At 42.6% G+C, this 13,177-nt stretch overlaps 1 protein-coding gene across 4 annotated transcripts in view; it reads left to right on the top strand.

Moving 5' to 3' along the window:
• Positions 1 to 13,177, top strand: part of PLCB1 (phospholipase C beta 1) — a 698,632-nt gene that overhangs the window by 469,796 nt on the left and 215,659 nt on the right. For all 4 annotated transcript variants that reach the window (XM_075925686.2, XM_075925693.2, XM_075925689.2 and 1 more), the window contains one exon: positions 12,688 to 12,788. In XM_075925686.2, the coding sequence (XP_075781801.1) occupies positions 12,688 to 12,788 (101 nt within the window). The remainder of the gene's footprint in view (positions 1 to 12,687; positions 12,789 to 13,177) is intronic.

Genomic DNA, 13,177 nt, shown 5'->3' with positions numbered 1-13,177 from the left:
CTCCCTAGGAAAGCGCCCTATCCCCTAGGCCTTATCCCAGTGACGAACAGAGGTTAGGGATACCAATCCTACCCATCCTGGCTAATCGACACTGATGGACCTATCCTCCGTGAATTTATCTAACTCTTTTTGGAACCCTGTTAAAGTCCTGGCCTTCACAGACCTTCAGGGATTTTCTTCACTATAGTGTTAGTTTAAGGTATAATTAGAGCGTTGCCCATAACATGACTCCCTTCCACACACAAGTTTCTAGCTTAAGTTTCAAGCTAGTGACCCTGCCAGGGGACAGGGACAAAACTTGAGTGCTACCGGCACTGAAGCTAATAATGCAGCAGGGATACAGCTACTGTGTGCTGCTAATCCAATCATTCTGTACTTCTAATAGAATTAGACCTGGTTGGGGGGTTTCCAACAAAGTGTTGTTATGGCAGAAAACTATGTGCTGTAACCAGAGAAAGGGTTGATATAGAAAAATCTCTAACTTGAAAGGAAAAAAAGAAATTATCAAAGTATCCAATGTTGATGTTTTTAAAATGGAACGTTTAGGGGGGTTATTTATTTAAAATTTTAGTTAATTTCTACTCAAATAGTATTTTGTTTGAAAAAGTCAAGATCTCAGTGAAACATTTCGAAATTAGCAAAGCATTTTGATCACCTCAATCTGAAATATTTGTAGAGGATCCATGGGCAGGATATATTTGAGATTTTTGACTTTTCGTTTTATTTCCAGTTGGTGTGGTAGGGAGGGAATCCAAAATCTCAATAACTATCACAGGCCGGCAAAATGGTTTCCCGCCCAGTTGTAACGGCACACTCAGTGCTGCTTACCCAAACACTTTATGCTTCTGAAGTGGTGTTAGCTGTGAGATTTGTTCTCACTTGAGCTCGACTAACTCAGGAGGAGGTACGTGTAGATAACTCCAGCTCATTGTGCAGTTAAAGAAAGCCTGTAGTTTCTTCACTGTAGAAGAGACTCCATTTTAATAAATTCCAGGAACAGATGCTACCAAGGTGGTCCCTAGCACAGGGGTGGGTGAATTCTGGCCTGCAGATTGGATACGTTCCACAGGGATAGTCTCTGGTGGGCCCCCACCTCTATATTCACCTGTGCCTCCACAGATATCAGGCAGTCACAGCTGTTGTTGGCCACGGATTGCCGTTCGTGGCCAATGGGAGCGGCAAGAAGCAGTGTCCCGGTCTGCACTGCTTCCCACAGATGAAGGGTATGTCTACACTACCCCGCTAGTTCGAACTAGGAGGGTAATGTAGGCATACCGCACTTGCAAATGAAGCCCGGTATTTGAATTTCCCGGGCTTCATTTGCATAAGCGGGGCGCCGCCATTTTTAAAACCCTGCTCGTTCGAACCCCGTGCAGCACGGCTACACGGGGCACGAACTAGGTAGTTCGAACTAGGCTTCCTAGTTCGAACTACCGTTACTCCTCATTCCACGAGGAGTAACGATAGTTCGAACTAGGAAGCCTAGTTCGAACTACCTAGTTCGTGCACCGTGTAGCTGTGCTGCACGGGGTTCGAACGAGCAGGGTTTTAAAAATGGCGGCGCCCCGCTTATGCAAATGAAGCCCGGGAAATTCAAATCCCGGACTTCATTTGCAAGTGCAGTATGCCTACATTACCCCGCTAGTTCGAACTAGCGGGGTAGTGTAGACATACCCTCACATAGTGGCGACAGCCCAGGAGAGGCTAATTTTGGCAGACCACCATTTTTTTTATTGCCCACCCCTGCCCTAGCAGCGTAGTTCCAATGGAGATAGAACTGGTGCAGAAACCTAGAATTGGCATGAAGACTCCAGCTCCTTGTGAACATCCAGACTGGGATTGGGTTTGGGTTTGTTCCAGTTTATTCCTTAGGGAAGGACAAATCTGGTGATTTGTCACAGCAACAGAGCCAAACTGTACGCAAAAAGCCTCAGATCTCATCTCCCACTGGTTCAATCAAACCCTCAGATATTTCAGAAATATTGGGAAGCAGGCTCTAAAAAGACCAACAGAGGCTTTCAGAGCTTTTTGCAATCAATTTATGTAAATATTTGCAAAACATATGTAAAGACGATAGAAATCTAAACCTATTGTAAAAATAATGCACCGTACACGTTCCTAAGAACAACAGATATGTGAACCGTTTTCTACCTTTTCATTTGTTCCTTAAAAAGGAAATATATGCAAGATTTGTTTCCAGGATTGCTTTTCATTTAATTGGCAGTGCAGTTAGCGTTTAAGATGAGACATTCAGGAATCAGTGAGGCTTGCTTTTTAACTCATTTGATTTAATGTATCTGTTTACTCAGTGGTAATAAGGAAAAAAATGAGTTCTTAACTCTCACTGAAAGAAACATAAACATTGTTAGAGTACTCGAAGGAAACCACAAGCTCTTTCTGTTATTTATTTAAGTCAATATCAATGTTATCTAGAGAGTGGTGCAGATTTGTTGCCGGGATACTAGTTTGAATATTATTCATAGTATACGGTAGAGCTTTCTATTCAGGATGAAAACAACGTGTTATATGCAGTAAAGAAAATTCAGTTGATTACCCTGGAAATAAAATCTTTTAAAGAAATACTGACCCATGACCAAATCCTACCAGAAAGAGTAAATCCTACAGAATTAATGAGAAAAGTTACTGGTTTGAATTCACCTGTAATCCCATTTCATAGACTCCTAGGGCTGTAAGAGACCTCAGGAAGTCATCAAGTCCAGCCCCCTGCCCAAAGCAGGAACAATCCCAACTAAATCAACCCAGCCAGGGCTTTGTCAAACTGGGATTTCAAAATTTCTAGGGATGGAGATTCCACCACCTCCCTAGGTAACCCGTTCCAGTGTTTCACCACCCTCCTAGAGAAAAAGTTTTTCCTAATTTCCAACCTAGACCTCCTGCACTGTAACTTGAGACCATTGCTCCTTGTTCTGCCATCCATCACTACTGTGAACAGCCTCTCTCCATCCTCTTTGGAACCTCCCTTCAGGAAGTTGAAGGCTGCTATCAAATCCCCCCTCACTCTTCTCTTCTGTAGACTAAATAAGCCCAAATCCCTCAGCCTCTCCTCGTAGGTCATGTGCTCCAGCAACCTAATCATTTTGGGTTGCCCTCCGCGGACCCCCTCCAATGTGTCCACATCCTTTCTGTAGTGGGGAGCCCAGAATTGTACGCAATACTCCAGATGTGGCCTCACCAGTGCCAAGTAAAGGGGAATAATCACTTTTCTAGATCTGCTGGCAATGCTTCTCCTAATGCACCCTAATATGCCATTTGCCTTATTGGCTACAAGAGCTCACCATTGACTCATATCCATCTTCTCATCCACTGTAACCCCCAGGTCCTTTTCTGCCAAACTGCTACTTAGCCAGTCAGTCTCCAGCCTGTAACAATGCTTGGGATTCTTCAGTCGCAAGTGCAGGACTCTGCACTTGTCCTTGTTGAACCTCATCAGATTTATTTTGGCCCAATCCTCTAATTTGTCTAGGTCACTCTGGATCCTATCCCTGCCCTCCAGCGTATCTACCTCTCCCCCACCTTAGTGAACAAGAAGAATACTGGGTTCTCAATTTCCAGTTTTTCTGATATTTTAAACCATCTTGTGTCCTGCAAACAAAATTCAGACTAGTATGGAATAAAGTTTAAACTAGTGTTGTAAAAATGTTGTAAAAGCACAGGATCTTTCTTGGAAAACTGGAAATTGTTTATTTAGTTTATTTTTTACAAAGGTTGATGCACCCAAAACATTGGAAGGGTTTTATGTTATATTTTCTAAAACTCCAAAGGAAGATGTCTCTCAAAGCTGCACAGAAAGGCATTTAAGGCATATTTGAGGGATGTGTAGGACTCATGGGTTGAGATTTTCCAGAGTAAGTGTCATTTTGTAGAATCCCCTGGGCTTTGTCTACACAACAAGGTTTTGCGGCAGAGAGTATGCTAATGATGCACTATTAGCATGAATCTCAATGTCTTTAGCATATTTTCTGCCAATGTTTTTTCTGCCAACGGTTTTTTGTGCAAAAAGAAGCAGTGTAGTCGCTTCCGTTTTGCGCAAAAAAACTCTGGTATTTAAATATTTAAAAAGGGCTCTAGAGGCGATCCTGGCAATTACAGACGGGTAAGTCTAACTTCAGTACCGGGCAAATTAGTCGAAACAATAGTAAAGAATAAAATTGTGAAGCATGTAGAAGAACATAATTTGTTGGACAAAAGTCAACATGGTTTCTGTAAAGGGAAATCCTGTTTTACTAATCTGTTAGAGTTTTTTGAAGGGGTTAACAAACATGCGGACAAGGGGGATCCAGTAGATATAGTATACTTGGATTTTCAGAAAGCCTTTGACAAGGTCCCTCACCAAAGGCTCTTGTGTAAATTACATGGCCATGGGATAAGAGAGAAGGTCCTTTCTTGGATTGAGAACTGGTTAAAATACAGGAAACAAAGGGTAGGAATAAATGGTAAATTTTCAGATTGGAGAGGGGTAAGTAGTGGTGTGCCGCAAGGGTCAGTCCTGGGACCAATCCTTTTCAACTTATTCATAAATGATCTGGAGAAAAGGGTAAGCAGTGAGGTAGTAAAGTTTGCAGATGATACCAAACTGTTTAGGATAGTCAAGACAGAAGCAGACTGTGAGGGACTCCAAGAAGATCTCACCAAACTGAGTGATTGGGCAACAAAATGGAAAATGAAATTTAATGTGGATAAGTGTAAAGTAATGCACATCGGGAAAAATAACCCTAACTATACGTACAGTATGATGGGGGCAAATCTGGCTACAACAAATCAGGAAAGAGATCTTAGAGTTATCGTGGACAGTTCTCTGAAAACTTCCACGCAGTGTGCAGCGGCGGTCAAAAAGGCAAATAGGATGCTAGGAATTATTAGGAAAGGGATAGAAAATAAGACCCAGAATATCTTACTGCCCCTGTATAAAACAATGGTACGCCCACATCTTGAATACTGTGTACAGATGTGGTCACCTCACCTCAAAAAAGATATTTTGGCCTTGGAAAGGGTTCAGAAAAGAGCAACTAAAATGATTAGGGGTTTGGAATGGGTCCTATATGAGGAGAGGTTAAAGTGACTGGGACTTTTCAGTTTAGAAAAGAGGAGACTGAGGGGGGATATGATAGAGGTCTATAAAATCATGAGTGGTGTGGAGAGGGCCGATAAAGAAAAGTTATTTATTAGTTCCCATAATAGAAGAACTAGAGGACACCAAATGAAATTAATGGGTAGCAGGTTTAAAACTAATAAAAGAAAGTTCTTCTTCACACAGCGTGTAGTCAACCTGTGGAACTCCTTGCCAGAGGAGGCTGTGAAGGCTAGGACTATAATAGAGTTTAAAGAGAAGCTAGATATTTTCATGGAGGTTAGGTACATAAAAGGCTATTAGCCAGGGGATAAAATGGTGTCCTTGGCCTCTTTATCAGAGGCTGGAGAGGGATGGCAGGAGACAAATCTCTTGATCATTGTCTTTGGTTCACCCTCTCTGGGGCACCTGGTGCTGGCTACAGTTGGTAGACAGGATACTGGGCTAGATAGACCTTTGGTCTGACCCAGTACGGCCGTTCTTATGTTCTAAGATCCTTATGCCTCTCGTGCTGTTTTTTGCGCAAAACAGGAGTGGCTACCCTGCTTCCTTTTGCACAAAAACCCCTAGCGCAAAAAAGCATCAGCAGAAAATATGCTAATGACATTGCGGCTCATGTTAATAAGTCCGTCATTAGCATACTCTCTGCTGCAAAAACCTTACAGTGTAGACATAACCCCAAAGCACAGCAAAAAAACTCACAGCACTCGGGAAAAGGGAGTTCAGGTGGGTTTAAGCCACTTTTCTACTCTCCTGATTCTAGGTGGCTTCAGAGGCTGATGTGGCTTCTGGTGTGTAACTTAAGCTCTGGCTACAAAAGCGAGCTTTCGGAGGTGCAGCTTCACCTGGGCTAACTCTGGTGCATAGCGTCTGTAAGCCAACGGGGGAGAGCAATCCGTTCAGCTTAACTATTCCAGCACCTGTGCGTGTTGGCAGCTATGCTGGTGGGAAAAGGCCTCCAGACCGGTTTATGTCTGTAACACACTGCTTAAGGAGGTGATTTATTTACAGGAGTTACTCCAACATAAGTTGTAATGTCACCATTGCCTCAGCCTTAGGAGGCTGCCTGACTTACAGTAATATGGGCTGAACTGTCTACAGGTGACATCTTTCACCAGGTCCACTTCAGGCCCAGACACCACTTCCAACCCCAGCATGCCCCAAATGCCATCTCCCAAGACAATGGGTAGCTATCTGACTTGATTCCCATGCTCATGGAATTCTCCTGCATCTGGAAGAGAGATTTTGCAGGCCTTTTATGCTGCTGTGGAAGAAGATTTGGAGGGACTCTCCCTCTCTCTCTCTCTCTCTCTCTCTCTCTCTCAAAGCCTAAATTTAAGCCCTTAAATTCATAGTTAGGTACCTAAATTAGGGCTTGATCCTACTTGGTACTGAGCACCCTGACCCTGCAAATCACTTAAACATGTGCTTAGCTTGAAGAATATGTGTAGTCTCCTTCACGTCAATGGAATGTGTTTAAAGTAAATCACCTAGGTAAATGCTTTGATGGTTCTGGTCAGAGAACTCAGCACCTTGTTGGACTGAACCCCTATTGAGATTCCTAAGACCTAGTCTACACTACCTCAGTCCATTGATTTAAGTTACGCAACTTCACCTATGTGAATAACATAGCTGAAGTTGCTGTATTTTGATTTACTTACCACAGTGGTTTCACTGCGGTGAGGCAATGGGAGATTCTCGTCCATCAATTCCACCAACACTTCTTGTTCTGATGGAGTAACAGAGTCAACGGTACAGCGCTCAGTGGTCAATTTATCATGTCTATACTAGACATGATCAATCAACGCCCAGTGGATCAATCACTGCCCATTGATCTGGCAGGTAGTGTAGACACAACCTTAAAATATGAATGGAAGAACTTGTGGCCTGGTCTTTCAAGTTGCTGAGCATCACTGGGCATCATCATTGCTGAGCATCATTGACATCACTGGGAGCTGACAAGTGCCACACTTTGGCAAACTAACTGTGCCTCAAATACAAAGTTAATAGCTTTACTTTAAGCCCTTGTTTTGGACAAGCTGGGCCATGAATATTGTCTTCACTCCATGTAGCACAAAAACTCATGAAAAACAGCCACTGAATGTAAATATTCACTCAAAAAATAAAATAACTGGATCCTATCATCTCAATAGCTGTTGAGCTGTTGAATTAATAGGGGAATGATACAGATGCAGCAAAAGCAAGTTGCATTCCAGGCCAATCATAAATTATCAGTGCCTGAAATTAATAGAAGCCCTTAATCACAAAATAATATTGTATGCCAAATAGACAGCGAATTTAGAAACAAGGATTGTTTTTCTGCAGTGCAAAAAGTAGGGCAGTTTGTTCAGGGAACACAGAAAAAGCTTAGGACAAAAGGTCTGTTAGTGGCTCTCAGGCCAGCACGATGAAAGGGAGAACACTTTTGAAATGTTTTTGGCAAAGAAGATTTTGCCGTCCAAATTCAGGGGTGCTCTAAAATGGGTGTTTAGGTTGTTGAAACTATTTGGGCCAAGCTTTTAGCTCCCATCTTTATTTCTGAGTCTCATGAGATACTGAGCACACTGGTGATGGTAAATAAATAATACACACATTTCATATTTTATTTTCACTCAGAGGCTTGCATAGGTGGCTTTTTGTATGGGACTGTGGTGGTAAATGGATGGAAATTCAAATGCATCTCTGAATTTGAACCAAATTACGTGTAAAGGGAAGAGAAACATAGATCTCTGGTCATCAGGAAAGTGCTGCCAAGTCTTGAGTGCTCTCCAACTCCTACTAAAGCCAATAGGAATGGAAATCTATGGGAGAGTGAAAACACTCAGTCATCAAAGCACTGGGGTCAAAATTGCCCCTGTGAGAAATACTTACTCATTTAGTGCAGCAATGACATATTTCTAGTACCCATTGTCTAGTGACCTTTCAGATGCAGTACAAATTGAGGTGCATGCTTTATTGAACAGTAGAAATATTCTACTAATCAAGCGTTGGACTCCGTTAGGAAGACAGGTTCATTAATGCACGCTAACCTAAAACTGAGTGGGCACTGCTAAGGGTATGTCCAAGTTCAGTGAATTCACTACAGTGTGAAATGAGTCATCTCATTTGCTTGTTGCTAGGTCATTGTTTTTAAGGACTCCAAGATATTCTAAAATGTTTAAAATAAGGTTGTGAAGCGAGGGATAGTAAAATTATTGGGAGTCACCAGTCCAAGTACGCTACTGAGGCAGCCTGGCTTTGTTCTTTTTTTTTTATGAATGTATAGCAGTCAGATTTGGAAGAAATGCTTATTGTCAGCTGTGGTACAATTCTTTCAAGGTGTATGCCTCTGGTAAGGTATTTTTCTGCCTGGTTCTCTCTAAGAACCATAATTAGGTGTAGCAACTGCCTACCAATTATGCCCACGCAAGCATTCAGAACACATTACAGTGTGCCAGAACAAAGAATGTAAGAGGGCTTTTAACTACTCAGTACTGTAGAACTGTATTTTTCAGGAATTGTCATTATTTGTTATGCGTTTTGCCCCTAAGTATTTAGAATTAAATAGGGATGTCAATACATCTGAAGACTCAATGAATTCATTAGAAGCATTTTCCCCACTTGAGATAGAATCTCAAATGTACATTAACAAAGAAAATAATTGCATCTCCATTTGTCACCCACAGTGGAGACAAACCTATAAGAAAGTCTAACTTGGTTATTCATAAAGAAACCATCAGTGGAAAATAACTGATTTTTTTAATCCAGAAAAAAAGAAAACCAAGAAGGCTGTATAGAAAGCTTTGCACCAAGCATTGATTGGACACAATCAGAAATTTCACTTTAGGATAAGAGCATGTTGAGATTCCACCAACAAAACAGGTTCAGTTTGGGTCAGTTCAAGATTTGGATGCAGAACTCAGGGTAGCATGGGAAACTGGGATAGGTGACTACTAGAATCTCTTAAGAACATACATAAGAATGACCATATTGGGTCAGACCAAAGGTCCATTTAGCCCAGTATCCTGTCTGCCAACAGTGGCCAATACCAGATACCCCAGAGGGAGGGATCACAACAGGTAATGCCCATGTCATCCTCCCCTGTCATCCACTTCCAGAGAAACAGAGGCTAGGGACACCATTCCTACCCATCCTGGCTAATAGCCATTGATGGACCTAACCTCCATGAATCTATCTAGCTCTTTTTTGAACCCTGTTAAAGTTCTAGCCTTCACTGCATCCTCTGGCAAGGAGTTCCACAGATTGACTGTGCACTGAGTGAAGAAAAAAATCTCCCCTGTGACTAGTAGTTCACCAGTTCCCAGCCCTGGTACAAGAGAGAAGGATCTTCATTAACATGCTGCTGAAATGATCTCTGAATTTGGGAGAGAAAAAATTGTCTTTAGTATACACATGTCCCCACAATGAAGTGAGAATTTGAGCGCATCCACGATGTTTCACTCATCTTTGTCACATCTTTGTCCCAATTCAAGTTATGCTTTTACCACTACAACGTGCGAATAGGTAGCTGCGGATTCATATGGCTGGGAGAGGCTAGAAGTTTTTCTATGCTTTAGCTATCTCAGATTCCTAGGGCACAGATCCAGAAAGTGTAACTTCAAGCCGCCGTATGTTGGGAGAAGAGCTGGTTTGGCCAGTGGTCATCTCTGGACTTAGGGAAGATGGAGAGATCTCTTGTAGCCGTGATTCACCCCACACTTCCATCCCAGCTGCACTGAGTATGAATTTGGTGAGGCTTAGCCTTCAGCACAGCAATGGGTGTGATTGTTTTAATAGATTTCTCTGTATTCCTATTTACTTCACTTTCCATCTGCCCTAATTCCAACTAGGGTATGACTATGGACATTGGTTGTCCAAACCCATATTCTGGTTGGCCATGTGTGCTGATCAAATTGCTATATGCCTGTGCCCCAAATCCTAGTAGTACATAGGCAGAAACTCCATCACGGAGAAGACTGAAGAGGATAAGGGGGGGAAAGATAACTGGTAACAAATATAGCAGAAGGAGGTTTAACCCACTGGTCAATGATTCCCTATCGGGGCCCATTCCACAGAAAATGTGAGCCTGTTGCTATGTAACGACCTCCATCTTAGTTCACAGCAGGGTTTGAACTGAAGATCTCCAGAGCTAATGGCACAAATCTCTATAGTTTGTGGTATAAGAGCCAGGCTAACAGGTATCTGTAACTGACAGCCTCTGTGTGTTGAAAACTGACATGGACACATCACATATGCTGAGTGGTGGCTTATGCATTTCCTCTCCTGTTTTGAGTATCTGAGGCTTATAGCAGTTCAAGTCCCAGAAATGGGGGCTGTCACACAGACAGGGTGGGAATGGAGCGCTGAAAAGAGGAGGGAGATGAAGAAAACATCCCAGACTCTCAAAGACCCAAACTTGCCCTTCCAATAGGAGCTGGTGATCCTGCAGCTACTTTTATCTCTCTTGCAATTATAAACACTACACAGAAGACAGTTTAATACACCCAGCTTAGGGGTTTATAATAGAAAATGCATCGAAGGTGCTTGTTGGGCCACAATCAACTGATGAAAAACTGTCTGAGGAGCAAGAAGGAACAGTCCAGGAAACTTAAAAAAGCAAAAACGGGGAGAAAAAACCCACTGGGGAGAAATGAACAGCTTGTTAAAATTGAAATAGCTCTGTGTGTGAAAGAGAGAGAGATGCATTTCCAGTTCCCTCAGCAACTATATGTGCATAAAAAAGGACTCTTTTTTGGTTGTCGTCAGTATAATTGGCTTATTTTGAGGTGCTTTTGCTGCTCACGCTGTGTAGACCTGACTGGGGGATTACAGGGTCTGAGGCGGACACAGGCGTTAAGTGTGTGTTGGGGAGAGAGGTGACTTGTTCTGAACTCTCACTGTGCCACAGTGCCTAGGAGCTTTGAGTCTGGGACTTTTATTGGTATCCCTGAGGGGACAGACATCCTGGGAAGTGGAAAGCCCACCCAAAGGAAAGCCCATCCCTCTTTCTCACAGAACCGTGAGCCAGCCAACCCTAAAAGTGGGTACTCTGGATAGGGAGGAGGTGTGGCCAAGCCAAATGGAGAATATACTGGCTCAGCACATCCCATAAACAGCCTGTAATAGTGGGGCTTTACCCTCACCCAGCAAAAACATCAAAGGATGGTGCTGATACAAACACCCACAGGTGACTTGTCCTTGTCTCACTAGTGCAGGGGAGGGGGAGGACAAATTGACTTATTTTTACCAGAAGAATATTGAAAAGTTCCCTTCTCTCTAACAAAGGCTTGAATAGACACTTCCGGTTCCCTTGGCAACTGTGCTAAACAGCAGATTAAATAATAGCATTGGTTTCCTCTGCGAGCGGCTTGCTTTTGAGACAAGTAGGCTCAGCAGCATTTACAGGGAAAGGGCTTGGCATCAGATCCCCAAACATTTTCTTCTCACTGATCGGAATTGTGTATGTAGTTCGGAGGTAGGGAGATGTACACCGGCTACGGCAGTCCTTCCACAGGCAACACCCCCCCCCCCATTTCCTTCCATATGGGTTGGTCACGGGAAGGGAATTCCGGATCAGGTCCTCAGTATGTATAGTCCACATTTTTGCATTTTAGCTTTGTTCTGACTCCTTCCGAGGTTTACTCCACTCAGTGATTGTTTTGTACGCCCTCCTTCTTCCTCAGAAGAGTTCAGTGGCCAGATGTAAAGGCAAAAGTCCCAAGGTGTGAAGCTACTGGCCTGCAATGGGGCTGCACCATCACTTAGACATCTTCTATGCCTTTTCCCTGCCACAGTGGGAGCTCCTGCTCATTTCTGAGCTCAGGGACTGTGATTGGATGATCTCCTAGGCTACATCTACACAGCTACCCTCGTCCGCAAACGCCTATGCAAATGAAGTGTGGATTAGCATATTGTTGCACTTCATTTGCATAATTAATTAGGAGCCGGTTTTGCGAAAGAGGTTTTTGCGCAAAAACCCCCTCTTGCGCAAGAGCCGTTCTTCCGGAAAAAATGAGGAAGAACGGCTCTTGCGCAAAAACGGCTTGCACAAAAACAGCAGGCTTCATTAATGTGAACACACTACCTCGACTTAGAGCCCCAGGAAGCACTGGGGAGCAATTAGTTCAAATTACTCTGGGGAGTAGTTATTTCAAAATAGTGGCACTGGAGCATCCACACTAATGCTATTTCGAAATTACTGTTTCAAAATTAGTGTTACTCCCTGAGGAAAGCAGGAGTACTTTTTGAATTCAAAATAATGGACTTGGTAGTGTGGACGCTTAGTTTATTAATTCAATTTAAGGGGGATTGTTTCAAAATAAAGCCCTAGTGTAAACCAGGACATAGAGGGAAAAGGGAAAGTTTTGAGACTTCTTACACTTCCTCATGTGTGCATAGTGCAAAAAATAATCTTGCTTAAGGGAGGGCATAGTCATACAACAAATCACCTAGTTAAAAAATTAAGAGGATTTTATTTTTTTGGCAATAGGTATATTCTTAAAACTGCTGTTATTTATGAGAGTTCATTACTTTGCAAAGGGAAATAATCTTGCAATAACCTGCTTATAAACCAGAAGTGTTATTTCTTTATTCCTCTGTTTTTTCACTCTATTTCACAGAATGATTCAATCCCTCAAGAGGACTTCACCCCAGAAGCCTACAGAGTATTCTTAAACAATCTGTGCCCTCGGCCTGAAATTGACAACATCTTTTCTGAGTTGTAAGAAAGGACACTTTTTTTCCCCCTCCTCCGCTGATTTTCTCTGGTTGCGATGGCAAAGTAGGTTATTTAGGCTACGGCATCTCAGAACAAATTTCCATGTCAAGCAGGATTGTTATTTAACTTAGGAGGTGAATGTAGATCAAAAGTTCCTTCCTCCAAGCTTTAGCCACTGTTTTTAATGGCCAGAGTTTTACAGTAATTCATTCCTGGAGGAATAGAACTACCAGCCCTTCTTTCTCAGGATGGATTATGATAGTTTCAGCTTCAGTGAGAAAAAAAAGAGGGGAAATGGTAAGCGTGAGAACAGGCATTAAATATATCAGCATATATAAACCACTTGAAGACTATTAAGAGTTGGAATAAAAGTACAATGGGTTTATAATCAT

Source organism: Pelodiscus sinensis, chromosome 3, assembly GCF_052426305.1.
Source record: "Pelodiscus sinensis isolate ZL-2025 chromosome 3, ASM5242630v1, whole genome shotgun sequence".
Taxonomy (NCBI): Eukaryota; Metazoa; Chordata; order Testudines; family Trionychidae; genus Pelodiscus; species Pelodiscus sinensis.
The sequence above is the reverse complement of the archived record's forward strand: the minus strand, read 5'-3'. Positions and strand labels throughout refer to the sequence as shown.